We start from the raw sequence: 13,320 nt of genomic DNA, 5'->3' as shown, positions 1-13,320 counted from the left end.
GTCTTCTTTCAGATAAATTTGCGTCTCATCTTGGTAAGTGGGAAAACAAAAGAGTTCCTGTTTTCTCCTAATGATTCTGCCTCTGACATTGCGAAGCATGTGTATGACAACTGGCCAATGGGTGAGTGGAGTTTTTCTCTTAAAAATAAGTAACGTTAATTCTTTGTGCCCTACCTTTTTTCACAAACATTTTGAACAAGTTGTAAGTAAATAAAATATAAAAGAACAAACAAATGATTGAGGGTATAAGGCTTAAAAAGTAGGGGTGGCTGCGTCCTTCCCTGAGTTTTGCTCTTCTACTTCCTCACAGGCAAATGGTAGAGGAGCCAGTGCATCAAGTCCCTGTTTGGCCTTAGAGCTGTTTTAGTGTAAAAGAAAATGCAAAATAACTAGCAAACACTCTTGTAGCAGTAACCCTATTTATACCAAAACATAAAGTGAAAGGAAAGAAAAACTATCTTTAACAAATTACCCTTTCTTTGCTCTGTTCTATACATGGCCTATTTAAAATTGAGTTTGACACAAAGTTAATTTCTAATTCATGTCACTTCATGTGTTCTCTGAACTGCTGCAAAGTCAAGAAGGTATAAAATCCATTTATGCTTTGGATTTTCCAGCCAGTATCATGACAGACAAAATTTTGCGGGGTGTGTGTATGGTATTTCTTAATTTCTCCGGTTCTTTGCTGTGCAGTAAGACTGTCTTGCCATCCTCAAGTGAGTCTTTAGCTTATGTTTTTTTTTTTTCGAACTTTCCCCAAGTCATCTTGACTCTTTTAATGGCATGTACCATAGTGATATGACTGTTTCAGCTGATTTCACTTAATTTTACTAGCCAATGCAGTTGGGACTTTTAAAGGATAAGATTTGTTTTAACAGAGAACACAGTGTATACAAAATAAATCAATTAGATCAGTGTTTCTCACCCTAAAATAATATATGGAGCTCTTTTAGAGGAAGAATATTCTTGTAGATTCCCTAGTGCTGACTTTAAAAATAAACATTACATCAGATAGAGACATAAAACTCAATTAAGTGTTTATCCTTATTAACTTGTATACAACCATAAAACTAAAACAGATCTACAAAGAAAATGCAAATGTAACTCTAAAACCAGTAATGGTCAAATTAACAATTTTAATGTGCCACGTGATATATTTTTGCTAAAACCAACTCGCTGCTTGCACCGTGACTGTGGTGCTGTTGAGTGTGGCACGCCTCTGCTGCTGCTTGCTGTATGAGAACCCAGTTATCTGTGAATTCACCACAGAACCTTCATCACACACTTTACCAAATTGTCATTCAGCCTTCACTTAGCAAGAATGCATCATTTATGTATTAAGTCGACCTCTGTTCTTTTCTTGTTAACCTCTTGACGATTAAAGAAGTACTGCTCAGCACCAGCACTATCATACATGCATACGTGGGCACTGAAATCCCACGGCTGTACTTGGTTATAAGGTAGTTATTTGATTTATCTATATAATGTCTTCCAGATTATCATTAAAATGAAAACACAATCTAAAACCTCTTGAAGAGGACTTTCAGACCATAAGAACATATTTTTGTGAATTCATAGACCTGAGTTTAAGAAACGCTGATTTAGACAAATACTTTGAAATGACTGGCTCTTTCTTCCCACAGTCACCAAGGGACAGGTCAGTGCTAGTTCTTAAATCAGGAAGAGACTGAGGCTAAGAGTTATAAATAAGAAGGAATTTCAGGAAAGCTGAAGTAAACTAAACTTGGGCTCTTAGAATATTGGATTTTCTTCATAGGCAGGCAGGATAGATAACTAACAGTATGAAAAACATTTAAAAATGTCTGATAGTGCTGTTGTACTAAGTATAAAAGATTACTTTTGTGATTTTTGTAGGGGTGGAGACATCTACGCGTATTATAGAAAAGATTACCATAACTAAAAGGTTACATTATAACTTGAATTAAAAGAAATACTTCTACCTTCATAATTGTTTGACTTAGATATTAAAATTAATATTAATTCCTTAAAATATCCTGATTAATGGTTAAACAAAGGTAAGACGTAAGTGCAGATCTTTACCATAAACAGTTTCCCAAATGAATGAACCATTATCTACCAGTGATGGAAATTGATTGTGTCAATTCTGCATTACTTGTTTTCATAAAAAAAGCTTTTGAACCCAGTCTTTCCTCAGTTTGCCAGTTCTATTCAGCAATTTTAAGACACTGCAGAAAATAAAAATAAGTAATTTAATTTTCTTATATATAAAATATTTAAGTTAAAAACCTTGGTCTATATTGTATCCATAATGCAGTAAAGGTCAGCAAATGTAAATATTGGTGCTAATAATAAAAGTCTAGTGAATATTACATCAGTGGAAGGAGATACTTTGTGCAATGTATTTTTGGAAGGATTTTGTTTTCTTGGTATACTCTTGGGCATCTTAGAAGAATATTGTTAATAGATGGATTAGTCAGCCACACAGCTGTTATCGGGTCAGAGGTCCAAAAAAATAACCCATTAAGTGTATGTTGCTAGTAGCTGAAATTCCTCCTCTAAGCATTGTTCTTCTGTAGGTCTCTCTAAATTTCAGATCCTCTGAGAGAGGAAGGGAGATAGTGTATTAAACCAAAGAAGCACATGGAAATCATGACACTCTATATAATATAATGAATATATGGCTTTAAACTTCTGCATCTCAAAAAATACCTTAAATATTTTTAGAATTTTTTTCCCTGTGAATCAGATAGTTACTGTCATTTGTCTTTATATCTATGGGACACTGCCATCTTGACCAGAAATATTCATATATCTGATAAGGAGCTAATATCTAAAATATATAAGGAACTCATACAATTCAACAGCAAAACAAACAACCCAGTTTTAAAATGAGCAGAAGATCTGAATAGACATTTTTCCAAAGAAGACATACAGATGACGAACAGGCACATGAAAAGATATGCTCAACATCATTAACCATCAGGGAAATGCAAATCAAAACCACAGTGAGATGTCACCTCACACCTGTTCTAAAGACTGTTATAAAAAAGATAAGAAATAACAAGTGTTGGTGAGGATGTGGGAAAAAAGGAACCAATTTAATTGGTGCATCCATTATGGAAAACAGTATGGCGATTTCTTAAAAAATTAGAAATAGAAGTACTATATGATCCAGCAATTCTGCTTCTGGGTATTTACATGAAGAAAATCAGAACACTAATTCAAAAAGATATATGCGCACCTATGTCCATCGCAGCTTTATTTACAACAGCCAAGGTATGGAAGCAACCTGAGTTCCCATTAGTGGATAAATGGATAATGAAATTGTGATACACATACACACAATGGAATATTATTCAGCCATAGAAGAAGAGTGAAGTTGCCATTTGCAACAACATGGATGGACCTGGAGGCATTATGCTAAGTGAAACAAGTCAAACAGAGACAAATGATTACCAGATGATCTCTCTTATATATGGAATTAAAAAAAAAAAAAAAAAGCCAAACTCATAGATGGAGAGAACAGATTGGTGGCTGCAAGAGGTAGGGAGGAGGGTATGTGGGAGAGATGGGTAAACTTTTTCTTTTTTTAGTTAAAATGAATTGAATAAAAATTGTTTTTTATAAAAGAAGATTTATAGCAAAATATTTTAATTCTGGCATTTTAACACTGAGGACATTTAACACAAAATAAAGTTTGACCCAAGTAAAATTAGGTTAGGTAGAAATTATCATGACAAAATAAAACTAACAATGCTAAAGGGAAAATAAAGAAATATTCTATTAAACAATAATTTTGGGTATGGTGAATTCAGAGTAATTCATACGAAAGTGCTGGTGACTTAACTTGATCTTTCTTCTAGAAAAGGGACCTTGGAGCACCGAGTCAGAAGGCAACAACGGCTTCCCAGGGGAGGGAGGGACAGGGCAGGGGGCACAGGACCTGGCAGAGAACCACTGAGATCCTTTTCTCCTCTGCCCTTCTCTGTTTTGCCGAGTCACTGAGAAGCACTGGTTTTATCAAATTCATGTTCATCGTTTTGAACACTCAGAAAAAGGCAAGAGGAAAAGTGCTTTATTTACCTCCTTTCTCTTCTGTCACTCGCTCTTCAGGCCATTTTAAACTGACTTTTGTGTTGATGGTTGTCACCTCCTAATAATAGGAGCTTCTGTAGAAAACAGACACACGATTAGTAGAATTCCTGAGAAAGATGATGGTGGAATTCTCAAATCTTTATCAAAATCAGAGCTTAGATTATTATATTTACAAGCTAGTGCAAATTACTAACCCCATACCCTGCCATGATAACCAGTGTCCTCAAAGCATTATTTTAACAGAATCATTTCAAATTTTACTGTAATGCAAGCTATACACTAAAATGAAATATTCTCTTACTCATCCTGCCCACCAGTTTGTCTTCTGATTTTATGTGTACACTATTCTAGATTTCATATTTGTATAGTACCTCCTAATATATATTATTTTTCGAGTTTCTTCCGAGTATTTTGGGTAAAGTGAACTGAAGTTGTATTTTCTGTAGTATTTATCAGTTGGCTTAAAAAATAATGTACAAATCAACATTATCCAAAAGTAACTACCGTGGGGGTTTTTTTGTTGTTGTTATTCCGTGTTTGAAATTTTTATTCTCTAGTTATTGAGGTATAATTTTTTTTGTTACACTCTACATCAGTATATTCTTTTAAAAATCTCTGTTAAATCTATTGTGAGCCTAACAAGTACAAATATTGGAACATTATAATATTTTCTGTTAATTAGTGGTATTTACAATTGATTTTCAACTGACTTTTTTTTTTTTTTTTTTTTTTTTACTAGGATTGGCTTTTTCCCAACTCATTTGTTTTAATTTTTAAACTTCAGGACTACATTTGGGCACATTTTAGTAATCTTTAAGAAGCAAAAACTAGTCTCTTCAGCTCTTGCTATTTAATGAGAAGAACTAGCAAGAACCAAGGCTGCAGTGATTTCAGGAGTAGTGACTTTTCCAATTATTGGGAAGCTCCAAGTGCCTTCTCTGATGTTATTCTATCTGGCTTGGATCTGAATTTCAGAACAGTGTAATAATACCTTAATTTTGTGTGAAATACGCCTAACAATTCCCTGGTTCTTTTCAGACTGGGAAGAAGAGCAGGTCAGCAGTCCAAATATTCTACGCCTTATTTATCAAGGACGATTTCTACATGGAAATGTCACATTAGGAGGTAATAGTCACCTTTATGAGATTTAACTCCTCTTATGGCAACATTGTTTGCTTGTTTAAATGCTAATGTCTGATTTTACTAAAAATATCATTTCAAACTATGAATTTTGCCTAGTTTTTGATATGTCTACTATTTTACATTTTGCATTCTGTTTAATTTTAGCACTACGGTTAAGTGTTTACTATTTGTAAAATAAACTCTAAGCCATTATAAGATGGGTGTCCATACTATTATTTTATAAATGTAATTTAATTGTACTTCTGGATAATATAATTTAGATGTGATATTTTTACATTGAAACCAGACACACAAACTAGGAAAAGTTTATGATAATTGATTTTTAAATATAATAATGAAGAGATGTTTTCAGTTTGACTTTAACTGATATAATTGCCGATCATGCGGGAATAAAGGTAAAAGTAATGTTAGAGAAGCAGTGTATTATAGTGACTGAGAGAGCAGATTTTAGAGCCAGACTGCCCAAGTTGTATCTTAGCTCTACCACTTGCTAGCTCTGTCACCTTGAGCAACTTATTTCACTGCTTTTTGTCCTCGTTTGCTCATCAGTAAATTGGGATGACACTAGTGCCTACCTCATAGATTGGGAGGGTTAAATTAGTTTATATATTCAAAGCACTTAGAACAGTGCTGGGCACATATTAAACACTTTTCATTGTTAGCTGTTGCTACTCTTTATATGTGGATGAAGAAATGTAGCTCAGTAGCGCCCCCTTATGGGGGGGATATGTTTTCTACTATCAGCAGTATGTTACTATAATTAGAAATTTATTGGCAAATGAAGTGATCTACTTTAATATATCTTTGTTAAATATAGTCTTTTTTCTCTAAACCTAACAATGAAATGTTTAATCTTTTTTTCCTTGAGTAGAATATTTTCACTCATTCATTGATTCTTTGAGCATGTATTTATTTCTTATGCAACAACACTGTGCTAAGCTGGAGATACAGGGCTGAATGAGGTGGCATTTCTTCCTTCATTGTGCTCTAGTATTACATAGTAGACACAGATAAAATTCACTTAAATACTGTGTGACAAGGGCTGGAGTAGATGATTGCAAATGATTATTATGACAATATCAGGGAGAACATTTCTGTGTGTAATTTCACACAGGTTCTGGTGGCGGTGATAACCCTGGTCTGAAAGGTGATGCTCTCTGCTAAGAGATATCTGCTGTTCAGATACAACTTTGGGGGGTTGTAGTTTTTATCGCTCTTTGTGTAGTTCCATGGACAACTCTTAATATATGGCTATATTGTGCATTCATTAAGGATGAGGCCATATTTTAATCCTTTTTTGATCATCTGTGTCTCACAAGCTCTTGTGATGTTGATCAGTAAATGTTGATTGAATTTATTAATCTGTTTGACTATATGAGTGAGTCTTGAGACTCCATTTCCCTTTTTTATTTTTTTAATGTTTTTGGGGGGAGAGAAGTAATTAGGGTTTATTTCTTTTTATTTATTTGTATTTTATTTTTTCATGGAGGTGCTAGGGATTGAATCCAGGACTTCATGCATGCTAAGCATGCGCTCCACCACTGAGCTATCCCCGCTACCCCTCCATTTCCCTTTGAGTGTTGATCTATGTGAGCAATTCCTCACCAACTTAATTCTTTAATTACCTTTCTGTTGTGGCCTCAAAGTTCCAATTTCATATTAAAAATCATAGAATTTGTGTTGAAATCAACTTGTTTTTTGGGGGGGGAGTTTGTTTTCGAATGATTAACAGATTGACTTATATTATTATTGTCATTCTATGTTGCTCTCAGTCTTTTCAAAATTAAAACAAATCATTTCTGGTTGTAGTGATTTAGACAAATAGTCTAGAAGTGTAACCTAGACCTTTCAAGTTGATCCATGAATCTAGGTAATAACTTTCAGCTATTTGTGGTTTTTTGGTCACTGTTTTTCTTTTGTGTCCCTGTATTCTTGAATGTGGATTATAAAGGAGACGGCAGATAGGGTCCTGTGCTGGAGTGGCTCGTGTGGAGAAAGCCTGTGAGACTTGCTGTGTGTGTGTAACCCTGTGGGCCTGAGATATTTCTTTATAAATGCAAATTCCGCATGCCCACCCTCACCTCCCCCATCTCCCAATCCACTACCGATTTGAAATCACCAGTGATTTTTATGTAAAGGGTGAAAATCTCTGTTCTGGATTCTGTGCAGCGTCACAGTAGGAAGCAGAAGCACACAGTGAAGGAGAGAGAAGGCATCTCGGATTCCTGTCTCCCTCTTCTTTTACCTTCTCTGACAGTGTCAGTCTCAGTATCTACCATTTCCAGCTGAAATTCAGGTGGAGAAGAACAGTGACGGTCCCATCAGTCCGATTTGTAGCTTCCCATGGTCAGCCCCTCCGCAGCTTCCTAGGTCCGTCCAGGGTTTCTCTGAGTTTACCCTTCAGTTCACTTACCTGTTCTCTGAGATCCATTTTCCTTGCTTCTCAGAAAGATGATGGTAATGATGATCATGGTAATACTGATGGAATGCTTTTTTGTGTCAAGCCCTGAGGTAAGCCCTTTCCTTGGATTGTTTTGTTTAACCAATACAACAGCAAGGTACAGGTGATGGAACTACTGTCTCCAGCTTAGGTGGAGGAAACTGAGGCGTAGGGAGGGGTCAACAACTCATCTTCTGGTCAGTAAGTAGCAGAGACATGACTGTAAACCCAGGTCTGGCTTCCTAGAGTCAGGAAGGTAGTCTGAGAGTGGTACCAGCTTGGTATGTGGAGATTGTAAATTCAGTCAGGCTTTCTCAATACATGTAGTGAAAGTTTTAATAATATAAAGTCTTGTTTGCATTTCAGTGTTAAATCAGGCCTAGGAGATTATCCAATAAAGATGCTCCTGCTTTTCTCAACCTAATGTGCATTTTGGGGCATCACATTAAATTGAACTTCAGAAGTTAAGAGAATAGACCAAATAATGGCTGGCCAGCTTTACATAAGACGGAAACTCCCCTCGATTGTGTGACGTATTAGTAACCTTGAAGATAATCAGGCTCTTGTTAGCCATCATCCTGTAGAGCAAGATTTAAAAAGCAGGTAGCAGTGGGGGCCATACTTGCTAAGTAATGAGCCAGGGCCACCTTAGGTTCATAGTTGGTGAAGAGAGAGTAGTCTGAGATGTCAGAACGAAAGCATCACGACTATGGAGATAATCTACAAGTTAGATGTACCAGCCGCTCCTAACTTTATTCACAGTGACAAATGGATTTACCCTGAAACTTTCGCTCAGATGGTTCATGGACACATGGGTGTGTGCTCTGTTACTCTTTGTCTGAAATAGTTCAGAATAACATTTGTTTGTTACTTATGAATGAGGAAAACCTCTTAAAGACTTGACTAGAAAACAGTGATTACTAATAATGCCGATAGTGATTCTTTTTTTTAATTTAAGTATAGTCGATGTACAATGTGTTAATTTCAAGACAGTGAGTCTTTTAAAGTAGCCTTTTTAAGAAGATTATTTTCTAATTGAGAATAAATGTTTAAAATTAAGTTTGTCATTTTTTTCTATTTCTATATCAGAGTGGCCTGTCTGGTGCAGAAATTTTATTATGTGATTAAATATAATTAGGTTTAGAAACAAATATCTCTTAATCTAAACTTTCCCCTAATTTAGAAAACAATTTTTTAAATTCCTTCTCTCCTTTAAAGATTATCTCCAGTATTAACCAATTGTGTATTTTCTCTTGTCCCCTTAAACAGTATGTATGTATGTGTCAGACTGATAGCCACAGCTAAATAATTTCTGAATTGTAGAAATTGTTTCTGATACCATTAACCTAATTTCATTTTGTAAGAGATGCTCTATCCAATAAGACGTTCCATCTGTTGATGAAGTCAAACAAAAGGCCATCAGTTTTTAAATGGTTTCAGTGCTGGTTAGTGCTTTCAGTGGGTCGATGTATATGTAACAAATTGTGTTCTACTTTTCACATAGCATTAAAACTTCCTTTTGGCAAAACAACAGTGATGCATTTGGTGGCCAGAGAGACGTTACCAGAGCCAAACTCTCAAGGTAAGCCACCCCCTGGAGAAGTTTCTCACTTGAGCCCCAGGGACAGGCATTTAAATCTGCCTCGGTTTTTCTTGGATATTCTAAGAGAAAGGAAGTTTTCATAGTTTATGAATAGAGCTTGTTAAAAAAAACAGCCAAATATTTTGAAAACAGGCTGAAATTAAGAGTATTTATTATAGCTTTTTAATTTAAAAAAATGCAAGCATTCCAAAAAAAAAAAATCTCTGTTTCTTATTATGGTTCGGGTACCTCCCCTTTCCTCAAGCATTTTTATAAACAAGGCCTTTCTTCGTTTTTCCTAGGTCAGAGGAATCGGGAAAAGACTGGTGAGAGTAACTGTTGCGTAATCCTGTAAATGCCGTCTGCCAGGCGCGCTGTGATGTGGTCCTTGTCTTTCACGCTGCTGGGGCAGAGGAGACCCGATGTGGCTTCAGAAACCTTTAGGCAGAGTCCGCCTGTAAATCCATGGACCCAAACTATCATGTGAACACTGTCATCTTTTCTCATGAAAGTAAAAGAACCAAGAACATTTTTCACTATAATTTTTTTATTTCTAGTGTCTTTGTTTATGTTGAGCAGTTTTTAAATATTTGGTTTTTGAATGCAAGTCAATCTCCAGGGGAAAAGTTAACAAGTTATCTTTCATAACAGAAACCATTTTGCTGCCGCAAAAATTGCCATCACCAGAACTAACAAATCAAGTGTTCCAAATGCAGTTTGCACTAAAAAGGATTGGCATTATTTTCTTCATCAGCAGAATTTATTATATGGTTTATGGTACCTAGGAATGATCATATATATAAATTCACACTGGAAGACACTCAGCAATTAATGAAGTTAATTACTGGGCCAACTGGAGAGGAAAAAATGGAGAAAAACTCAGCCGTGGTGGCTGCACTGGCACAGAATCCTAAACTGAGTGTGACTATTTTCACTGCGACAGTGAAAAAGCAAAATGTGCCTGTTGTTTAAAGTACTCAGTAGAGGCTGATGAAACTAATTGTTTTTCCTTTAACACGTGCACTCAAGTCAGACAGTAACGGCGGGCTTGTTCACACAGCACAAGAAGGGGTGAGAGCGCGTGTCCTAGCCTTAATGCGGGGGTCAAGTCCAGTCACTCGTAGACTTCCATGTGCAGAAATATTAGAAAACCTCATTTATTGGTCACTTTTATGTATTTGAATATTAGCAAATTGAAATTTTCCATAATTACTACTCATCTCTGTGTCCAGTGTCACACTCATTAGAAAGTTCAGATGAATTCTTAAAATTAAAAAATTCTCCATAGTACTAATTTCATTTCTTTATGTAGTTTGCATTTCATATTAGTGCTTGCAGTTGTATTAAAATTAAAAGACAGTTTTTTAAGGCATACATGATTAGGGATGTCATTCTTTTGTTTGTACCAATAATTTAAAAATTGATATGCTAAAAACAATTTGCACAGCACTAAAGCATGAGCTAGTTTCATCTAAATCTGTAAAAAAAAAATAAAAGATTTTATATTTTTTCACTGGGAAGAAATTCTTCCTGGATGAAATTTCAGATATGTGTAGAATATATTTAATAAAAAAACTTATAAAATACCTAACTATAGAACTTAAATATAGATTGGCGTGTAGTATATAGAACAATATTCCATATAAATAACTTTAGCCTTTATAAAAATGAAGTTGCAGGTTGACATTATGTTCTGTACTGAAATAAATGTCCACAGCCCTTACAAATAGTAAGTGTAAATGGTTTCAAATGGTCAGCTTTGTTTAAAGGTAATCAGATTACTTTACTCATTGTTAATGCTTTGATGAAGAGGCTTTATATGCAGTAGATCTACGAAAATATTGTTCATACTGATCAGAATTAAATTTGTATAGAGCAGAGTTTTAAAATGAATGTAAATAGCACTAAACATTTTCTTTTCTGCAACCTGTACTTATAGAGTCTTTCTGTAAACTAAATTAAAAAAATACTGTAGTGCATTTTGGTGGTAACTTTAAAGGTCTTGATTAGGTTGATAATTGTTTGAACACTGTCTCATCCATGTTAAAATTGTGTTCTATTTTATTTTTGAATCTTTTAAAAATTTGTGTAATATTCTTTTGTTAGTTTTGGGAGGATTCCCAGTGTATCTTTGATATTTAACCTGGTTAATTTGTGCACAGTCACGACAATGGTTAGAATTACGTAGTCTCTGTTATCACTAAGACATTCTATTCAAGGGATGTTAAATGTTTATATGCTTTGTTGACTAGCTCAAATGTGAATTCTGTTAGTGTCGACTAAAGAAGAATCTGGTAGTTACTTAATGGGGCAATTAAGCCATTTATGGCTGTATTCTTTCCTAATACAAACTACTGGTAGTTATTTTTAATACCTATTTTAATTCTAAGTACTTTTCTGTTTTTCCAAAGTTAAAGACTATAGTTAATTATGATTGAAATTCTATGATGGTTAACAATATTCTCTATTGGTTTTCAATATATTTTCCTGTGTGTTCCCACGTTATAAATTTCCCTTCAGAAGACCTCAATTCAGAGTCTGCAAATTGGATAAACTGGTTTATTTGTAGAGAAAGAATTATGTCACTTAATTCCTAGTATAATTGTTGTGCAAAATGAACAGAAGAATAAAAAGTAGCAGTAAAATTATATACTGAAAACACCAAAAATTTAGATGCCTTAATAGTATATACGTGAAAATACTCAACTTTCCCTTTGAAAATAGTTCCTGGGCCTGCCTGATTGTTGATCATATCCAAGGCTCCTTCCTATCAGCGATCCCTCTGCCAAAAACAACAGCTCACTCTCTGAAAGGTGAGAGCTGCAAAGATCCAGTCCTGTAAACAGAGCCTTAGTTACAGGCCTGTGACCTTGCCCGGCGCTGGGGTTTAATTCATCTCTTACCTAAATTTCCTAAATGTTAAGTGTTCTGGAAAAGGCAAAGCTTTTTTTCTTCATTAAAACCTCCGCATGTCTCCTTGATCTGAATTATTTGCTTTCTTTTCAAGATACCTTGTATCTTGTCATGAAAAATACAGTATCTAACATCGTCATTTGCATTAAATGAGGTTTTCTCATAACATTTATCCTTAATTTTATGTCATCTTGACCAATGTTACAATAATTTCTGTTAGCTGATTGTGGTAAACAATGTTTAATGTGAAAAGAAATTAAAACTTTCTTCATCTGTTGTAGAATATTTCCCTTCTTTCAGATGACTTCTATTCCTAATTTTGGTGTAAAAATATTCTCTCTACTATTTTTGTCTTTTTTCCTTCAATTTATTTTATTACATTCTTCAGTAAAAATCAGCATTGTATCAGCCTTTACTCTTCTATATTACCAAAATCAAAGAGAAGCGATCAAAATTTAGTGTGCCCTTATACCATCCTTACTGGTAACTGTCACAGGCCTTTTCTTCAGTTTTTTCTCGATTATTATTTTGTAATATAGTCACTTGTTAGTCAGAGTGACGGGGGTTGGGAGCGGGGCGGCTGGAAGAAGGACATGTAACCTACAAAACCCCAGGCTTTCGGCCGTTGTCTCAGCACCGTTTCCCTGACCTGGCAGCGTGGGCTCCTCGGGCGTGGGCAGGGGGTGACTGTCTGTGGCTCCCCTCAGCTCCCCTCGCCGGCCACTTGCTCTGCTTTCTCTAAGAGACTATGACATTTGTGAAGCTCTCTCATCCTCAGGGGCGGCAGGGGGTTGAGGGGTTCTGAAAAAGTTCGTGGACAAAATTAAAGAAGAAATGTCTAATTCTTAGTAAAGTTTAACTGAGTCGTTAGTGTGCTACTGTCCCCCAGTGTTTCTCAGAGCATTTTAACAAATCTGATCCTTTTAATGCATCTCCATTTTGACTGATACTCAGGGTTCCGGATCCGGATACCAAGCATGGGAATAGCTGGGCTTGGGAATCAGGCCTGGCTTTGAGGTCCAGGTCACTAAATCTTGGACTTGAATTTTTTTCATATATAGAGTAAGAATAATACCTATTTTATAGGATTGTAAGTATTATTTTAAAATAAACATTTAGAACACTGATTTGCCCAAGAACTTACTTGACCAACTGGCAATGCTGT

At 35.3% G+C, this 13,320-nt stretch overlaps 1 protein-coding gene across 1 annotated transcript in view; it reads left to right on the top strand.

Annotated features, from left to right (window-relative positions):
* The window catches only part of UBL3 (ubiquitin like 3), a 58,182-nt gene extending 45,959 nt beyond the window's left edge, over window positions 1-12,223 (top strand). The window contains exons 2-5 of the mRNA XM_010951540.3: window positions 13-121; window positions 5,116-5,202; window positions 9,165-9,242; window positions 9,545-12,223. Of these exons, the coding sequence (XP_010949842.1) occupies window positions 13-121; window positions 5,116-5,202; window positions 9,165-9,242; window positions 9,545-9,597 (327 nt within the window). The 3' untranslated portion in view covers window positions 9,598-12,223. The remainder of the gene's footprint in view (window positions 1-12; window positions 122-5,115; window positions 5,203-9,164; window positions 9,243-9,544) is intronic.
* Window positions 12,224-13,320: the final 1,097 nt, after the last annotated feature.

This window comes from Camelus bactrianus, chromosome 14, assembly GCF_048773025.1.
Source record: "Camelus bactrianus isolate YW-2024 breed Bactrian camel chromosome 14, ASM4877302v1, whole genome shotgun sequence".
NCBI classification, from domain to species: domain Eukaryota; kingdom Metazoa; phylum Chordata; class Mammalia; order Artiodactyla; family Camelidae; genus Camelus; species Camelus bactrianus.
The sequence above is the reverse complement of the archived record's forward strand: the minus strand, read 5'-3'. Positions and strand labels throughout refer to the sequence as shown.